This window comes from Erythrolamprus reginae, chromosome 1, assembly GCF_031021105.1.
Source record: "Erythrolamprus reginae isolate rEryReg1 chromosome 1, rEryReg1.hap1, whole genome shotgun sequence".
NCBI classification, from domain to species: domain Eukaryota; kingdom Metazoa; phylum Chordata; class Lepidosauria; order Squamata; family Dipsadidae; genus Erythrolamprus; species Erythrolamprus reginae.
The window spans coordinates 181,427,030-181,441,528 of NC_091950.1; the positions used below are offsets into that span (position 1 = coordinate 181,427,030).

At 42.0% G+C, this 14,499-nt stretch overlaps 1 protein-coding gene across 8 annotated transcripts in view; it reads left to right on the top strand.

The window, feature by feature from the left end:
* PKP4 (plakophilin 4) overlaps positions 1-14,499 on the top strand; it is a 177,027-nt gene that overhangs the window by 133,992 nt on the left and 28,536 nt on the right. For all 8 annotated transcript variants that reach the window (XM_070731562.1, XM_070731564.1, XM_070731566.1 and 5 more), the window contains exon 12: positions 8,099-8,282. In XM_070731562.1, the coding sequence (XP_070587663.1) occupies positions 8,099-8,282 (184 nt within the window). The remainder of the gene's footprint in view (positions 1-8,098; positions 8,283-14,499) is intronic.

Below are 14,499 nucleotides of genomic sequence, written 5' to 3' on the forward strand. Positions count from 1 at the left end.
TAAATAGCATGATGTTATTAAACTAGTCCCACTGGCAATTTAGTATATAACAGATGCCAATTTTGGCCATTTGGCCAAGTTCATTTTCCATCCATGTCATGGATCATGTATAATGCCAACAATTCTGAATATTCCATTGCACAGCCAGAAGGTATGCATAATATTTTACATAATATTCAATGTAATATTCATAACATTAGCTCTAATATTGCCATGATTCCCTCAAACTCTGGTATTCATGTTTTTCATGAATGATGATGTTTAGCTGGATAATATATTGGGGAAGATTTGATGGATGAGAGGAAAGATGCTGCCTAAAGCAAAGTTCCCCAACCTTTCTGGCTTTGTGGATCACTACCCCTCAGGGAATCAGGGTATAGTTCTGTGTAACTGGCATGCAAGCGCACAGACTCACCCATCACTTCTGCAGCTCAGTTCTGAAAGGCTCAAGGCCTGGTAGAGGGCCACAACCTAGGGATTGAGGACCCCTGGCTTAGAGAAAATCAGCTAAGAGTGGAGAAAGTCCTCAGCATTGCTCTGTAAGGGTTCCCCAGCCCGCCCACCCCCCCCTGCCCCGATTAAGAAGGGAGCGGGTCACCCTAAACAGAGCAGCCGGGCGGGATTCTGCTGATGCGATCACGGTGGCATAGTACGCACATCTTGCCGCCTTGAGCGCCACTTTGTAAGTCTTAATATGAGCTCTTACAAGTGCTCAGTCAGATTCAGATTTATTCCGAAGAGTGTTCGGAAACTTCAGATCGTGCAGAACGCGGCCGCGAGAGCCATCGTGAGGCTTCCAAGATCTGCCCACGTTTCACCAACACTCCACGGCCTGCACTGGCTGCTGATCAGTTTCTGGTCACAATTCAAAGTGTTGGTTATCACCTTTAAAGCCCTACATGGCATTGGACCAGAATATCTCCGAGACCGCCTCCTGCTGCACGAATCCCAGCGGCCAATTAGGTCCCACAGAGTTGGCCTTCTCCGGGTCCTGTCGACCAAACAATGTCAGCTGGCGGGACCCAGGGGAAGAGCCTTCTCTGTGACGGCCCCAGCCCTATGGAATCAACTCCCTCCAGAGATTCGAATAGCCCCCACCCTCATCGCCTTCCGTAAAATGCTGAAGACCCACTTTTATCGCCAGGCGTGGGGATAATTACCATTTCCCCCCCCTTTTTATTATATTTTTGGCCTTACTGCATGATAGATTAGGTTGAATGTGTGTGACTGCATAGTTAGGGGTTTTATTATGTTATTAATGTCTTTTTAAATGGATTTAATTTTTTATTATTAGATTTGTAATGTATTGTCTTACTGCTATACTGTGAGCTGCCCCGAATCTTCGGAGAGGGGCGGCATACAAATCTAATAAACTATAACTATAAACTATAAACTAATGTTACCTAATAAAGTTATCTAGTCAGATAAAGAAACATCTGCAAATAACTAAGCTCAGAGAGCACTAAGGACTTCATAGTTTAATCCTGAGCTACGTACATTTTCTTTTGATGGAGCCACATATGGATATTGTATGGTTCAATAAACACGCAAATGGCAGAAATTTGCATGTAGGCAAACCTCCACCAAGGAACAACTTATTCTTTCTGCACGAATGCCTATGACAGCTTGTCCTGCACATAAACGTAAAATGCAAACCTCCAATAAATTGCACTGCTGGATGGAAAACAGTTCAGCACAGCAGCCGGAAAACGACAGAACTAATAATCATAGTTGCTGACCTCAGACAAGTCTGATTTAAGTTTAATGTTAGGCTCGTGTTAAAAATAAAACAGTACGATTGGGTGGGGGAATCGTATGCACTTGGCATTTTACTTACACCATGAGTTTGACTCTGCACATGCAAATGAACAAAAGAGCATAATTTTAAATTAAACCAGGATTTCCTGGTTGAAATTTCATTTATTCTCCTTTCTGTCTTTAGTACCTTTGCCATAGGTTAGGGACTGTTTGTAATAACTTAAGAACAGAATTATCATCCTACTGTTCAAACAATAAGGGGATATTAATCATATCATCTAAAGCTGAATCAAAACTGTGGCCAGAAATGATATAGAATATTTTGGAGCCAACTGTGATTAAAGTAGGAAGATCTTAGTCATTTTAGAAGTGATTCAGTACGAGTCTTTTCCTATATCTTTTTTTTTTTTAATATGAGTTTATATGCAGTGCAAAGTTAGATTAGTTGCCTCGAGAAAAAAATAAAGAGGCACCTGGACAAACATTTATTGTGGTGCCATTACTCATCAGTCGTATCTAGCACCGTGTATGAAAAATAGCGCTTTCCATTTCCTTAGAGATATTAATTCAAGCATGTCAGTAATTAGTTTCAACTAAACCATGTCAAATTTAATTAAGCATATTCCTGTTTGCAGCCCATCATGTATGCTGAATAATTGCCCCCAAATCTTTGTAAACAAAGAGACTTTCTCCTCCAATTGTCTATTACCGATAGCCCTTGCTTAACTACCACAATTGGGGCTGGCAATTCTGTCACAGCAGTATGGTCATTAAGTAGCCATGACCATGACAGACTTCTGACCTTACTTCCTCCGTGGTTGTTAAGCAAATCATCTGCAGTCATTAAAGAAGACATGACTGACTTTACGATTTTATTGCTGGCTTCTTTTTGAATTTAATACAAAACGTGAGGCCCAATTGTTTGTTACTAAGCAAGAAAGTCAAGTGAATATTGTGCCATTTTATGATCTTTCTTGCCACGGTTGTTAAATGAATCACTGCAATTGTTAAGTTAGTAACAAGGTTGTTAAATGAATTGACTTCATTTGTGAGAAAGGTGACAAATCACAAAAGGTGGTCACATGATTTCAGGACACTGCAACTGTCCTAAGTATGTGGACAAGCACCTCAATTTTGATTATGTGACTAGGGGGATGGTAAAACGGCTGTAAGTGTGAAAAATAGTTGTAAAACACTTTTTTCAGTGTCGTAACTTTAGACACTAAATGAACTGTTGTAAGTTGAGGACTGCCCGTAATACAAACAAGGAAAGGAAGAGAAAAGGGAAACAAATTTTACATATTCGCACAGCCTAATTCACTTTGCCTAACCTGTTTGAGTTGGTAAAAGAATGGAAATCATATTTTGAAACATGGTGATGCAGTGGTTAGAATACAATACTGCAAGCTACTTCTGCTGGCTGCCTAGTTCAGCAGTTTGAGTTTTCCTGGCTCAAGGTTGACTCAGTCTTCCATCCTTCCAAGGTCAGTAAAATGAGGACCCAGATTATTGGGGGCAATATGCTGACTCTGTAAACTACTTAGAGGGGGCTCTAAAGCAGTGTTTCCCAACCTTTTTTGAGCCGCGGCACATTATTCACACTTACAAAATCCTGGGGAACATTGAGTGGGGGGGAGAGAGCGGGGGGGGGCTAAAAAGTTTGGACAAAAAAACCATCTCTTCCTCCCTTTCGCCCTATTTCTCTCTCCCTCCGTCTTTCTTTCCCTCTCTCTCCATCCCTCTTTCTTTCTTCCTTCCTTTCTTTTTTGCTCTTTCTCTCGCCCTCTTTCTCTCTTTCTTGCTTTCTCTCTCTTGCATTCTTTCTCTCTCTCTTTCTCTGTCTCTCTTGCTATCTCTCTTTTATTCTCTCTTTCTCTCTCCTCTTTGCTTTCTCTCTCTCTCTTTCTCTCTCTTGCTTTTCTTCTCTCTTCCTCTTTCTCTCTTGCTTTCTTTCTCTCTTTCTTTCTTTCTCTCTCTCTCTTCCTCTCTTTCTTGCTTTCTTTCTCTCTCTTGCTTTCTGTCTCTCTCTCTTGCTTTCTCTCTCTTTCTGTCTCCCTTGCTTTCTCTCTCTCTTGCTTTCTCTCTCTTGCTGTCCTTCTCTCTTTCTCTCTTGCTTGCTTTCTCTCTTCTTCTCTCTCTCTTTCTTGCTTTCTTTCTCTCCCTTGCTTTCTGTCTCTCTCTCTTGCTTTCTCTCTCTCTCTCTTTTTCTCTCTCTCTTGCTTTCACACACTCTTTCTCTCTCCTTTGCTTTCTCTCTCTCTTGATTTCTCTCTTGCTTTCCTTCTCTCTCTTTCTCTCTTGCTTTCTCTCCCCTCCTTTTTCTCTCTCTCTTTCTCTCTCGTGCACCACGCCGGCAACAGAGAGAGAAAGAGAGAGAGCGGAGAGAGAATGGAGGGCGGCTTGCCGGTCCGCGGCCCCCTGGATCAGCGGCCCCGCATGGTCCCAGCGCGGACTCCGCTGTCACCTTCACCTCCGCCTAAGAGGCAGCAGCCACATTCAACCCTTCGCCCACCCAGGTGCCCATGGCGCTCAGCACCCGGCCAAGTGCCGCCTCCGCCTCCTGGTACCCCGCCCGACTTCTACCTGCAGGAACGGGTGGTGGGGCGCCATGAAGGGCGGCGCTTGGAGGCCACCACGGCACCATTGTCATCACGGCGCAAAGCCATGCAGTCCCGGATCGCTCGCTTCTCCGGCTAGCAAGCCAGCTGCCTGGGAAAGCGGCGCGCTTTTTAAACGCGCGCTTTTTAAACACGGCGCTTTCTTGGGCAGCCGACTTTGCTGGCCGGAGAAGGGAGCGATTCAGGACTGCGTGGCTTTGTGCCACTTCAAAAATTTCTGCGGGGGGGGGGTCTTAATGGCTGCGCGGGCGCACGCCCACGCAGCTTAGAAGCAACAGTGGCCGGCGCCCTCCCACCGGGCCCCAAAAGTTCACTTCCCGTCACCGCCAGGGAAGCTCCAGCCAGGCCGGGCTCGCGGCACACCTGACCATGTCCCGCGGCACACTAGTGTGACGCGGCACACTGGTTGGGAAACACTGCTCTAAAGCACTGAAGCAGTATATAAATCTAAGTGATATTACTATATTTTATAAAAATTAACTCTTCACTATAGTTTCTTTATGGATGATGCCTACTGGTTTATTGGCTGTTATGAAATTATAATCAAAAAGATAAACTATAACAAAAACAACTACATTCTCAAAATTCTTCCAGTTTTTCAAATTCTGAAAAGACTATATTACCCAATTCAAATACTGAAGAAACTATTTTAAATAGCACTGTCAAGTCAATATTTAGGCATTTTTTTAAGTCCAGATTTTATTTGTGTCATTTCTGTTTTTACCAAGAAGTTAAAAATGGTTGAATATTTATACCCATAAAATTAATGATTATTATAAAATAAAAACAATATAGAGTGATGAATTATGACAAAGAAAGTATTTGGTTGGGAGTATTAGTGATTCATATACAAAAAATCTCACCAAAGTTTGGTCACAGATAGAACAAATTATTCTCGGAAGAAAGGTTGACAGCCAATTTGATAGACAGCATCCTATTTTTGCTGCCCTAACACTGATTTGGGATCTGTTGATAATGGAGAAAGAACCATAAAATGGGAAATATTGGAATTATGCATTCCTTCTTCGATATCCAGATCAGTGGTGGGTTCTACCGGTACGACCGACTTTATGAACCAGTAGCAGCAGGGGGCTCCACCCACCTGCCCCGGACACACAGGAACCAGTAGCAATGATACTTGTAACCCATTACTGATCCAGATACAGTGATCCCCCGCTCGTTGCGAGGGTTCCGTTCCAGGACCCCCCGCAACGAGCGGGTTTTCGCGAAGTAGCGCTGCGGAAGTAAAAACACCATCTGCGCATGTGCAGATGGTGTTTTTAACTTCCGCAGCGCTAGCGAGGAGCCGAAGATTGGGGGCGGCGCGGGTGTTTTACAACGTCGCCGCCGACATGGGGGGCTCGCTAGCACCCCCCGAACCCCCAACCCGGGTTTGGGGGGGTGCTAGCAAGCCCCCCATGTCGGCGGCGACGTTTTAAAACACCGGCGCGGCTTTCCAATGAGTCCCGAAGACAAACACGGAAGTTTGACGTTTGTCTTCGGGACTCATTGGAAAGCTCCGATCGTTTTAAAGCAGGTGCGCTGTTCTCCGCTGACTTCTAAAGCGGGGAAGTTCGCTAGGAGTCAGCGGAGAACGGCGCGCCTGCTTTAAAACGATCGGAGCCAGCCGGCTCCGATCGTTTTAAAGCAGGCGCGCCGTTCTCCGCTGACTCCTAGCGAACTTCCCCGCTTTAGAAGTCAGCGGAGAACAGCGCGCCTGCTTTAAAACGCGCACCTGCTTTAAAACGCGCGCCGTTCTCAGCTGACTCCTAGCGAACTTCCCCGCTTTAGAAGTCAGCGGAGAACGGGGCGCCTGCTTTAAAACACGCGCCTGCTTTAAAACGCGCGCCTGCTTTAAAACGCACGCCTGCTTTAAAACGCGCGCTCTTCTCAGCTGACTCCTAGCGAACTTCCCCGCTTTAGAAGTCAGCGGAGAACGGCGCACCTGCTTTAAAACGCGCGCCTGCTTTAAAACGATCAGAGCCGGCCGGGCGAAGGGCGAGCAGGTGGGCGAGCGGGTGGCCGGGCGAAGGGCGAAGGGCGGGCGAGCGGGTGCTGGGGGGCTTCGCCCTCCCGCCAGCAAGAGGGGGAAGACCCAAGGAAGCCGCCCAGCAGCTGATCTGCCCGGCGCCATCTACGCATGCGTGCCCATAGAAAAAAGGGCACGCATGCGTAGATGGTATTTTGATTTCCGGGTTCAAAATTTGCAAATTACCCTGTTCGCAATGGTTGGGGACGCAATAACCGGGGGATCACTGTACTAACAGAATATTTGTTAAGAAGAGGCTGCTCAGAAGTTCCACATATTGGAAATATCATTTTACCTTTATAAAACAAACTACAGTTGGTGGGGGAAATACATTGTGAAAAATGTTTGGCCCCAAAAATACTTTGCAATTTGGTGAGACAGATTACTGTTATTTCAAATTCTCTTGTAAATATTTGTCAAACATTAAATTTGAAGAGTGGAGTAAATGTTAGCTCAGGAAGATTGTAAAAGAAAAACCTGTGCTGAAACCACTTCAACTCTCTTACAGACAATAGTGACTCAGTGAATGCTACACATGAGGTCAGGCTTATGATTGTAACCATTAATGGGCTTTTATCTTCCATGAATTTGCCTCTTTTAAAGCCGTTCAAGTAAACAAGTCATCGGGATATGTCAGCATGATTACCTGATTTTAACTGTGCCAGTTTTAAAAAGTATTTCTTGTCTGTTCTGAATCTCACACATTTTACTTCCTTGGATAACGCCACTGTTCAGAATTTTGAAAGACGAAGAAAGACTCATTTATTTTCTCCACACCAAGCTTCACTGAGTACACTTATAATGATTACCCTTACTTGACATTTTTTTTTCAAGAGAAAAAGTCCTAAATGTTTCTTTGGGGCTATGAATTGGAGTATTATATCTAGAGCTGCACAAAGAAGTGCAGGCTTTATTTGCAAATTGATACATGCAATACGTCTTTCCCTTTTCTTTCTTTCTTTTTTCAATCTTTACGAAGATCAGGAATATAATTCCATTATATTCATTATTTATAAAAATAGCTTTTGTAGTTTCATCTACAATAAATCCATCACAGTGATTGCTTTATATTCTGATTCTTTGAAAAATAACTAAACCATTATAACACTGAATTAATTTTTAACAGTACTTTGAGTCAAAAATATTATACATTTCCTAAATCACTCCAGCTCTGTATTTCCGTTATAAATGGCAGGTGCTTTTCATTCCTTAATATACAGAAATATATTGGAAAACCTTGTAAAGCAGTGCACAATGCTGTTTATTGGATTCAGTGGAGCTTACTCCAGTGGAGCTTACTCCAGAGAAAATGGATATGGGATTGCTGTTTAGGTTGGATCAATTTACTATTTGTACTGCAGTCTCATGCCGTTCTAAGTTCTTTCTGGTTTATAAAATTGTCAATAGCTATGGCACTACATGTTTTATAGACCTAGTAAGAACTCCTTCTTTGTAATATATTCAGTGGTCCTAGTTGGCAGACCAAAAAACATATAGGAAAAAAAAGTATATTTTGCTGTTAGGCATTGGCAATGGTTGCATTCCTGTTAGAATTGCCAACATTATGATCACTGTTGGTTTTTTACATTGTATTGGGCTTACTATTGTACATCCTTTGCTCTTTGAAATGATAATTGAAGCTGATATGCTTTTTGATCTTTTCTGTTACAACATATATATCCTTTTTCCAAAGGTGTCCTTTGGAACCTGTCTTCGTGTGATGCAGTAAAAATGACAATCATCCGAGATGCTCTAGGAACATTAACAAACAGTGTGATAGTTCCCCATTCTGGATGGAATAATTCTTCCTTTGATGATGATCATAAAATTAAATTCCAGACTTCTTTAGTTCTGCGCAACACAACAGGTTGTCTAAGGTAAAATCATAGTTTCATGATAATCAACTTAACTAATCAATGTTTACGCACCTTTTTAAACCATTCATCTTTGTAATTCAAGCTAATATTCTTTGTTTTCAGTAATGAAAGTAGTGCCACAAATGTAGATCCAAAGATATACTATTATATAAACCAAATTGTTAAAGAGATTGATTTTGCCCAATTGTTTGATGGAGGGTTTGTTCGTATTTCTCCATCTTAATTAGCAAAATTCACTTCTCATATTTTATCAAAAATGTTTCAATAGGCCCATGAGTGCCAAATATGTCAATTTTGTGTGGACTCAGTGAAGCAGTGGAAGTAATGTGTGAGTGTCTGGAGGCTGTTAGGGTTTGGATGGGCGTTAACAGGCTCAGAATCAACCCCAACAAGACTGAGTGGCTATGGGTTTTGCCTCTCAAGGACAATTCCATCTGTCCCATCCATTATCCTGGGGGGGGACCTCTGACACCCTCACAGAGGGTTCACAACTTGGACGTCCTCCTCGATCGTCAACTGTTATTAGAGCACCATCTTTCAACTGTGGTGTGTGGGGTGTTTGCCCAGGTTCACCCGTTGCAGCCCTATCTGGACAGGGAGGCACTACTCACGGTCGCTTATGCCATTATCACCTCGAGGTTCAACTACTGCAATGCTCTCTACATGGGGTTACCTTTGAAGAGCATTTGGAAACTACAGATCGTGCAGAATGTGGCCGTGTGAGTGGTCATGGCCCTTCCCCGGTATGCCCATGTTTCTCCACACTCTGCAGGCTACATTGGCTACCGATCGGTTTCCGTAACGCAATTCAAAGTATTGGTTATGACTTATCAATCCCTACATGGCATCGGGCCAGATTACTTACAAAACCACCTTTTACCATATAAGCCCCAGCTACCGGTCAGGTCCCATAGAGTCGGCCTTCTCCAGGTCCCGTTGACTAGACATTGTCGCTTGACATGGCCTAAGGGAAGAGCCTTCTCTGTGGGGGCCCTGGCCCTCTGGAATCAGCTCCCTGCAGATATACTACCCCCCACCCTCCTTGCCTTCTGTAAGAATTTGAAGATGCACCTGTGCCGACAGGACTGGGGACACTAATCATCAGCCCTTGCCTATGAATAAATGTATGTTGAATGGAAAATATGTTGGTGGACTGTTTTTATATTAAATTGGGTTTTTAGACTGTTTCTTTTTAGTTATTATTAGCTTTCAGAATTGTATTGTGTTTTACATGTTGTAAATTGCTGCGAGTCCTTGGAGAGGGGCGGGATAAAAGACAAACAAACAAACGAATAAATAAATAGTTTAAGCCACATAATTTCAGCTCTACTTTGGGGAAGACTTTTCGATCCCGGCTGCATTCTGTAAATCCAGATTCTAAAATAAATCTATAGACTTTCACCCAAAATCTAAAAAACCCCTTCAATTTATTCTACAACCTTTCTTAGTTATCAAGCACCATAAGTTCAGAACTTGTTCCTGGCTTACTGGTCATTATCAACTGCCTTTGGTGAGATGACTGGCTACATACATTTGATAAATAAATAAAATATTGGGATAAAAGCTACCTACTACTCCCAATGGGCTACCTTTATGTTTCAAAAGTGGGCTTTTCTTATAACAGTATGGTAATTTTTCAAGGAAATCTTATTACTTAAGTTCTCATCACTGCTGATCTTCAAATTGGCTCACAAGGGTTTTGAAATATCAAGTTCAAAAGCAAGTAATATTATTGATGTGAGAGCCAGATAAGGTATATTTCTCTGTTACTGAATTAGTTCTTCCTATGATGTTTGCCCCTTAAGCATTAGCAGCTCCTGTTTGAGCAATTTCAGCTTCAGTGGAAATTTAAGTTCAGTTGCCATAAATGAAATGCCCCTTCACCAAGAATCTTTTCTGGAAGCTAATCGCTGATGCATTTATTAGGGTGATTACTGGATTTAAAAGCTTTTGTTTTGAATTAGCTGCCCATTCCCTCTCAGAGACTTGTTTGACAATTGACCAAGGGATCTCTAGCCATATGATGAAACCCACCTTTAAACTCCTGGTCATTGACCCAATAAACATTTAATTTCACCCTTAGGCTTATCCCAGTGGTTATTGGATATTCTATTAAACATTATCCAGGCTTCCTCAATTACGAGTGAGTAGGTATGTGTACCAGATACTCATTCCTTTATCTCAACTTTTTCTTAGATTGGCAAAGAATGTGTAGCAGAAGCTGCTCACTATGTTCCATGCTTCTTGATAAGTAGGGAACCGATCAAACATGAAGGATGACAATTACCTCTTTCTTGCTTTATCACTTATCTTCCCCTCCATAACTGTTGAGCATGGCCCAGCACCAAAATTGGAATCTGTTGATAGACAGGGAAGGCAGGAACTTCAACTTCAAAGAATGTAATTCTTACAGTACTCAGTCATTGCTTTGTCCTACCGTACCACTAATTCTCAAGCTCCTACAGGCTATTATCAACAATTTATGTAGGAAAAGACAAGCAATTGTTCAAAGGGAAAAGAACAAACAACAAGAAGTTACTATCTTCTTTATCATCATGCCAAGCAACAAATCATAGCAGCTTAACATGTAGTGTGCTTTAGCAAGTGCTGCCTGCTTCGTGCAGTGTCAGGGATGGAAGAAATAGCATCTTAGTCCCTGTGCTCTTGTGTCACATCATTTTCTTTCATCATTTGTCATCTAAAATTCAGTGAGCTCCAGTAACAGCACCTCTGACTCATCTCACAAAAACACCATTCATAGGTCTTTTTTTCTCTTGAAAATGCTCTTTTTTCAGATTGTGGCTGTTCTGTATTCCTCTTTCTTCAGTCCTTTGAATTAGTTGTGTACGTCTTCTGAGCCAGTCTGCAGCCAACCTGCAGGAACCCTTCACAGAAGAATATTCCATGCGCATCTATGACAAATAAAACTTTTCACAATTTTTCTAAGTAGTAGTGGAAAGTCAAGGATTTGCTACATATTAATTGCAAATTTCTAAATCTTTTGGGTGACAGTCCTCAGCTATGGTCTGTTTCTGAATCAGACAGTGCCCTACAGTAGGAGTGTCATACTCGTGTCATCACAACATCATCACATGACGTATCATGATTTCCCCCCCCCCCCTTCGCTAAACCAGTCATAAGCATGGGCAGCACATGACGCATCCGGCCGAAAAATTATTCTTTTTTCTCTTTTATAAATCTTCTATAAATTTTTTGTGCTCCATGATATGACTGATCCACATATTTGTTGGTGGTGTTCATGTGCTGTTTCTCATCGTACAAAATCTCACAACCTGATTTCCCAAAATCACAATTGGCTGAATATAATTTAACAACCAGTATACTTCTTTGGCTGCCATTGGGAAAAACGGCTTTGTCCATTACTGTGATTTTTGTTTGATTCAGATCCAGTTCATTTGTTCATTTTCAATATATCCCGTTCAGGTTTTCCTTGGTGCCTTACACTGAACTTTCCAGCCACAATGCCATGTTCTCCAGCATACTTTCCGAGGGAGTAAACTATGCCCAATATTGGGTCTCCCCCACTCTTTCTTTCCCTCCTTCCTTGTCTCTCTCTCTCAAAAGATTGCTGTTCTGAGAAAAATGGGAAAAGAAATGTTGGATGTGTCGGATATGTTTGCCACATTGAATTATTTGTAAAAATAACAAAGGGATTCAAATACATAAACAGTTATCACCATGCTACATCATCCATAACTTTTTGGAATTCATTACCTATTATTGGCTAGTGGTTCTTTTGCTTATGGATGGCTTCATTTTTTTATGTAGTTCATCAACATGATGCCAAGGATCTTGCAGAGGCAGTGCATTTGGAAGGTGTCTTTTTTTAGATCTCTAATTGTAGGAATGTCTGTGATACCCATAGAATAGCACTGGTAGTACTACTGACTGAAAAATTGGTGCACATGGGAATGTCAGACTGTAAGAGACAGTAGCAGTAAGCAACAAATAAGTTAACCAAAGGCTTTGATGGTGACACTAATTTAGTTTTTATCACTTCAGCTACACTGAGGTATTGAGAGAACTTGCTTTTTCTGTGTACTATGGAGCTGACATTTGAATTCTTTTAATTGTAGTTCATTAGCTATATGACTCTTGATGAGCCTTTGCCACTCAATATTTCCATGTTTTCCATACCAATTACCAATCCAAATGACCATGTTGCCATGGCAAAAATTGCAGCATCATCTGCATACATTAAGTCAGTGATGAGCTATCCCTGGCCATATTCAATTCCATGCTTATTGCTGAAGATTTTTTTTTCCCGTGAAGGCATCTGTTGCAGTATTAAACAACAGTGGGAATGAGTTACAATCTTGGCATACATACCCAGTGCACTTTGAGAAATCCTCAACTGATTGAGAGAGGTATATGCGCTTTAGGAACTATAGGCGTTTGCATGACATTTCCTCAGTGGCCAGTGCTTGCTGAAACTGCATTAATGCGTCCGTGACATAAGTATCTGGTGATAGCAAGCTCAGTTTGGAGAGAAATTAATAAGCCTCTTGTTGTCTTTTTATTTGTATCTGGAGTTGAGTTGGATTGTCCATGAGAATATTTCATCAGCTGCAGAGAGTAAACTGATCCCATGGTAACTTCTGTATTCATAGTCATACCCTCCTTCCCCCCTCCCCCCGGGTTTTTTTTTTAATGTATGGGGACTCTGATGGCTTGCTTTGATGTATAGGTCAGCACATGGAGAATTACTGGTGTGCATAATTAGTGAGCATAGTTCTTAGCAAAGCTTACCTCCTGACTTCCAGTGCTTCTGCTGTGACCTCATCACATCCACCTACTGTGGGTTGCTTTGGTTGTTTTATATCCTCTTTAGTCTCTTGGATGCTTGATCTTGTCTCTGGTATTGGTTCTTAAAGAGAACCTAAATTGTTTCTGCAGGTGGTATATCAGTTCTTAGTGGTTATATATAGGGTGGAAACATTATTCCATCAGTTCAAATTTTCAGTGCTCATGTGTGAAATGGTACCATGGGGTTTCCAAATGTTATCATTGATGTTATCCATATGACCTCCAAGAGGGTGCAATATGGTATATAATGTATAGTATTCTTGTTGCCAAGCTACTTTTTCTGACTCTGCAGCAATATTATCGCAGTATTGTCAACCCAGCCATATAGATAGTAACACATCTATATGCCGGTCCCAAGCCCGGATAAATGGGGAGGGTTAATTCCCTATTGAGGAATTCAGGCACTTACTGTATCTACATAAATAATGGGAAACCAATATTTTACTGAAAATCCAGAAGCAAATTACAAAAAAATTAAAAAATTACACAAAAAAATTAACTATCAAATTAAAGTAGAACCAGGGCTAGAGAAGGCCAAAAAAATTGGTTTTAAACTTGAAACACAATGAAAGGGAGATGATGAAGATCTCATTCACAGATTTTATGTCAAATTTGCACAGGGAGCTTAATCAGTGTGAAATGATACAATGTTTAAAGAAATCTGTGGCTTGGTAAATATTGTAGAAGATTCTAGATTTTCTCTCCAAATACGAATGGTCTTAAAAAAAATTGAATGTGTTGTATTGTTATAGTGGAGATGCTAGTCCACTATTATATTCGCCAGTGAAATGGCTTTTTCTGTCCTTTTGTTCAAATGAACTCCAGAGGGTTGGCGGTAAACACCAGAGCACATCAGAGAAATGGAAAGCTGTACAATATTAGTTGTTGCCCGTTGTGAAAATAGAGTATCTGTTAACTTGTTGTTTTGGTTAACTGTTCATTTAGCACACAATAACAACGTTCTTGAGAATGATTCAATAGTAAAAAGTAACAAAACCAGTCAGAACTATTTATAAATAATACAGTGATCCCTCGATTTTCGCGATCTCGTTCTTCACGAAACGCTATATCGCGATTTTCCCCACCCGATGACGTCACTCTCTTCCTTCCTTTCTCATCTTTCTTTCTCTCTCTCTTTCTCTATCTTGCTTCTTCCTCTCTCACACTCTCTTCCTCCCTCTCTCATCTCTTTCTTTCCTTCTCTCTCTTTCTCTATCTCTCCCCCTCTTGCTGGCGGGTGGGCGGGCGAGCGGGGGCATCAGCGAGGAAGACCCAGGGAAGGTTCCTTCGGCCGCCCAGCAGCTGATCTGCTCGGCAGCGCAGCGAGGAGCCGAATCGGGGTTTCCCCTTTGCGTGGGCGGCGGGGAAACCCCGATCTTCGTCTGCTCGC